Source organism: Mandrillus leucophaeus, unplaced genomic scaffold, assembly GCF_000951045.1.
Source record: "Mandrillus leucophaeus isolate KB7577 unplaced genomic scaffold, Mleu.le_1.0 Scaffold205, whole genome shotgun sequence".
Classification (NCBI taxonomy): domain Eukaryota; kingdom Metazoa; phylum Chordata; class Mammalia; order Primates; family Cercopithecidae; genus Mandrillus; species Mandrillus leucophaeus.
The window spans coordinates 590,735-596,053 of NW_012102088.1; the positions used below are offsets into that span (position 1 = coordinate 590,735).

General features: G+C 46.4%; 1 protein-coding gene across 1 annotated transcript in view; it reads left to right on the forward strand.

The window, feature by feature from the left end:
* Positions 1-5,081, forward strand: part of ZNF543 (zinc finger protein 543) — a 9,532-nt gene extending 4,451 nt beyond the window's left edge. The window contains exons 2-3 of the mRNA XM_011979743.1: positions 1,735-1,942; positions 3,334-5,081. Of these exons, the coding sequence (XP_011835133.1) occupies positions 1,735-1,942; positions 3,334-4,895 (1,770 nt within the window). The 3' untranslated portion in view covers positions 4,896-5,081. The remainder of the gene's footprint in view (positions 1-1,734; positions 1,943-3,333) is intronic.
* Positions 5,082-5,319: the final 238 nt, after the last annotated feature.

Genomic DNA, 5,319 nt, shown 5'->3' on the forward strand with positions numbered 1-5,319 from the left:
TTAGAATGTAAAAAAAAGTCTTAGATCAGTGAAGAAACTTACCTTTCTCCTGAATGGAGATTCATTATCTCAAATATGTTATTTCTTTTCTAAACTAATGCCTAAATTTAATTCAGTGTTTATAAAATACAATGCATTTAAATTGCTTGGCATATTCGCTAGGTTATAGTTACATTGTATAAATATCAGTTATTGACTTACTATTAGGAGTAAAGTTCTATGGCAGGGTGGCATATTGATTAACGACTTGGATTCGAGAGCCACAGCAGGAAAGTCTCTCCAAGAAGTGACATTTGAGCTGAGACCCAAAGAGTGAGTTAATTAGAAGGAACAAGAGAGAGGAGCAAGTAGTATTCTAAGTAGGCAGGCCGGCGTGTGCAAAGGCCCTGAGGTGGTGGTGAGCATGATCCTGACAAAGCTGAAGGAAGGTCTGATTCACCTTTTCCACTGCACTGTCATTGAACTCAGTGCCAGGCACATAGCAAAAATGAGTGAACATTTGCTTAGAGATGACTGATGAATCCCACCTTGTGTTTTTGTGGGTCCTACTGCCTTGCCATTAACTTCTCTATAGAGTACTTACGTATTTTACCCCCTTATATTTTGAAAAGTTTTGGGCTATATGTGCAGATCAGCTCATACAGTCTTAACCCTGAAGGAAATATATTATCTCACCGAATAAGCTTAGTGGTAAGGCTGGCTCCTGGGTTGGTGGGTGTCAAGCCAGTTGTCTTTCTTTGCTCCCACTTCCTTTTTTATTTTTTGGAGACAGGGTCTCACTCTGTAACCCAGGCTGGAGTGCAGTGATGTGATCTCAGCTCATTGCAACCTCGGCCTTCTGGGCTCAAGTGATCCTCCCACCTCAGTCTCCTAAGTAGCTGGGACCACAGGTGCATGACACCATGTATGGCTAATTTTTGCATTTTTAGTAGAGATGGGGTTTCACCATGTTGCCCAGGCTGGTCTCAGACTCCCAAAGTGTTGAGATTACAAGCGTGAGCCCCTGTGCTCAGCCTCTTTGCTCTCTCCTCTTGGTAAGGTTTTTAGGCAGGTTCCCTCACAGAATTCCCAGGATGCTGCATGGCAGCAGGAGTGGCAGCCTCCCTCATTTAGCCCTTCCTGGAATGAAGGCTTTCTCTCTCCTTGGAGTGGCTGGTATAGGTCACCTGCCTACCTCAGAGTACAGATGATCAGGGTTGCCATTTGTAAGATGATGGAGACCAGGGCTTTTCTACCTACCATGGGGACTAATTATAAAATCCCTTCAGAAAATTTGTCTGAACAGGGTTGAGATTTTTGTAGGATGGAGATTAAAAGTAATTGGTACTGTCACACAGCCAGCACTACTGCTTACAGTCTTTGGGGCCTAATGAGGATGGTTTTTTGTTGTTGTTGTTGTTGTTGTTTTTTTTTGAGACGGAGTTTCACTCTTGTTGCCCAGGCTGGAGTGCAGTGGTGTGATCTCAGCTCACTGCAACCTCCGCCTCCCTGGTTCACCCTCCCGAGTAGCTGGGATTGCAGGCGCCCGCCACCACACCTGGCTAATTTTTGTATTTTTAGTAGAGACGGGGTTTCACCATGTTGGCCAGGCTGGTCTTGAACTCCTGACCTCAGGTGATCCACCTGCCTTGGCCTGCCAAAGTGCTGGGATTACAAGCATGACCCACTGTGCCCAGCCAGATGGTGTTTTTGTAGTTGTTTTATGGTCACAGTTTAACATTTTTCTTTGCTTAGCTGAGAATAGCTTCATTCCATGGTCTTCCCCATCCTGAAGTCCCAGAACAGATTGAGAGGTTTCTTTCTTCTAATCTAACTCCCTGTGTCCTCTTTCGTTCTCCATGCACAGGCTGTCCTTTGTTCGAACCAGAGCTGATCTACCAGTTGGATCGCAGAGAGGAGTTATGGATTGTTAAGAAAGACCTCTCCCAAAGCTCCTATCCAGGTAGGAGCCAGCAGCTGGGAAGGTGGGGATCATGGCAGCTTGCACATGGAAAAGTGAACACTGCCTCTGAATTTTGCGGGCAGTCTTATTGTGGTCTCTCTGGGTGCTTGGGATCCATGGAGCCTCTTTTTTTTGTTTTTTTTTTTCCTCAGACAGGGTCTCACTCTCTCACTCAGGCTGGAGTACAGTGGTGTGATCATAGCTCACGGAAGCCTCAACCTCCTGGGCTCAAGGGATTCTCCCACCTCAGCCTCCTGGGTAGCTGAGACTACAGGCATGTGCACCATGCCTGGCTGAGTTTTTAAAATTTTTTATAGAGATGGTCTTGTTATGTTGCTGAGGCGGGTCTCAAACACCTGGGCTCAAGCTCTCCTTCTGCCTCAGCCTTCGAAAATGCTGAGCCACCACGCCTGGCCTCTTACATCTTAAATTTAAGTACTTCCAAGTTAGGTCCCAGATGTATATACTTCACTAACCCATGATAAAAAATTATGGCTAACATGTATTTATTTTTTACTCAGTGCCTTGCTCTCTGCCGAACGTAGTATATGTAGTGTTTCACTTCATCTTCACTATAGTCCTATAAGGCAGACCCTATTTTTGGCCCAATTTTTTTTTTTCCCCTGAGACGGAGTCTCTCACTGTTGCCCTGGCAGGAGTACGATGGCACGATCTCGGCTCGCTACAACCTCTGTCTCCCGAGTTCAAGTGATTCTCCTACCTCAGCCTCCCGAGTAGCTGGGATTACAGGCATGTGCCACCACACCTGGCTAATTTTGTATTTTCAGTAGAGATGGGATTTCTCCATTTTGGTCAGGCTGTTCTCAAACTCCTGACCTTAGGTGATCCACCCGCTTCAGCCTCCCCAAGTGCTGGGATTACAGGCATGAGCCATCGTGCCCAGCATTATTTTCTCATCCAAGATCTACTCTAGGCTGGGCATGGCGACTTATGCCTGTAATCCCAGCACTTTGGGAGGGTACTGTTTCATCTTCTTGTTCTCACTGAAATGCTGATCTTGTTTCTTCTTCTTCTTCTTCTTCTTCTTTTTGAGATGGAGTCTTGCTCTGTTGCCCAAGTTGAAGTGTAGTGGCACAATCTCGGCTCAGTGCAACCTCTGCCTTCTGGGTTCAAGTGATTTTCCTGCCTTAGCCTCCTGAGTAGCTGGGATTACAGGCATGCGCCACCATGCCCAGCTAATTTTTGTATTTTTAGTACAGACAGGTTTCACCATGTTGGCCAGGCCGGTCTCGAACTCCTGACCTCAGGTGATCTGCCTGCCTTGGCCTCCCAAAGCGCTGGGATTACAGGCATGAGCCACTGTCCCTGGCCTTTGTTTCTTCTATAATGCCATCTCTAATAAGCCTTTTTGTGTATTGTATTCCTTCCAGGTGACAACACAAAACCCAAGACCACAGAGCCTAGCTTTTCTCACCTGGCCTTGCCTGAGGAAGTCTTACTCCGGGAACGGCTGACACAGGGAGTCTCAAAGGACTCCCAATTAGGGCAAGCCAAGGATCAAGGTGGGCCATCTGAAATGCAAGAAGTCCACTCAAAAGCAGGGATAGACTCCCAGGGGGAGAAGCTCCTGGAGAAAATGAGTTCTGAACGTGATGGTTTGGGGTCAGACGATGGTGTCTGTACAAGGATTACACAGAAACAAGTTTCAACAGAAGATGATCTCTATGAATGTGATTCACATGGACCAGTTACAGATTCCTTGATTCGTGAAGAGAAAAATTCCTATAAATGTGAGGAATGCGGGAAAGTGTTTAAAAAGAATTCCCTCCTTGTTCAGCATGAACGGATTCACTCTCGAGTGAAGCCCTATGAATGCACAGAGTGTGGGAAAACCTTTAGCAAGAGCACTCATCTTCTTCAGCACCACATCATCCACACCGGGGAGAAGCCCTATAAGTGCATGGAGTGTGGGAAGGCCTTCAACCGCAGGTCACACCTCACACGGCACCAGCGGATTCACACCGGAGAGAAGCCTTACAAGTGCAGTGAATGCGGAAAGGCCTTCACCCACCGCTCCACTTTCGTCTTACATAACAGGAGCCACACTGGAGAAAAACCCTTTGTGTGCAAAGAGTGTGGCAAAGCCTTTCGAGATAGGCCAGGTTTCATTCGACACTACATCATCCACACGGGAGAGAAGCCCTATGAGTGCATTGAGTGTGGGAAGGCCTTCAACCGCCGGTCATACCTCACGTGGCACCAGCAGATTCACACTGGAGTGAAACCCTTCGAATGCAACGAGTGTGGAAAAGCCTTTTGTGAGAGTGCAGACCTCATTCAGCACCACATCATCCACACCGGGGAGAAGCCCTATAAGTGCATGGAGTGTGGGAAGGCCTTCAACCGCAGGTCACACCTCAAGCAGCACCAGCGGATTCACACTGGGGAGAAGCCTTATGAATGCAGTGAATGCGGAAAGGCCTTCACCCACTACTCCACTTTTGTCTTGCATAAAAGGACTCACACTGGAGAAAAACCCTATGAATGCAAAGAATGTGGAAAAGCCTTTAGTGATAGGGCAGACCTCATTCGACACTTCAGCATCCACACTGGAGAGAAACCCTATGAGTGCGTGGAGTGTGGGAAGGCCTTCAACCGCAGCTCACACCTTACGAGGCACCAACAGATTCACACTGGAGAGAAACCCTATGAATGCATCCAGTGTGGGAAGGCCTTTTGCCGGAGCGCAAACCTGATTCGACACGCCATCATTCACACTGGAGAGAAGCCGTATGAATGCCGTGAGTGTGGAAAGGCTTTTAATCGCAGCTCCTCCCTCACACATCATCAACGGATTCATACTGGGAGAAACCCTGCCATGGTGACAGATGTGGGAAGACCTTTTATGACTGCACAGACTTCAGTCAACATCCACAGACTTTTATTAGGGAAAGAGTTTTTGAATATCACCACTGAAGAGAATCTGTGGTGAAAGGAACATCTTACCATCTGGCCATTCATACTGAAGAGAAACTTCATAAGCATCCTGTCTTTGAGAAAACTTGTCATAGATTATCATTTGTCATCTGAACAATCATGTTAGAAATTGAAGCAGCCTGGAGTCTTATTCTCCATCTGAGAATTCACCCATGAGAGAGACCCAGTAGTTACTATGCACTTAGGAAAACCTTCAGCCACATCTTTCTTCTCAGTTTACAGTGACATATTATCTCAGGGATATTTAAACAAAGGAGAAGGAGATACAGGGAAGAGGAATAAAACACAGCTTCTTTTAGACTTGTCTGACAAGCCTATGGCAATTTGTCATCCCTTTTTTATTTTATTTGGGAGAGGGAAATGTTTCAGAAACAAAAAATCTCATCCCCTTTATTTTTCCTCTGTGTACATTCACTGCT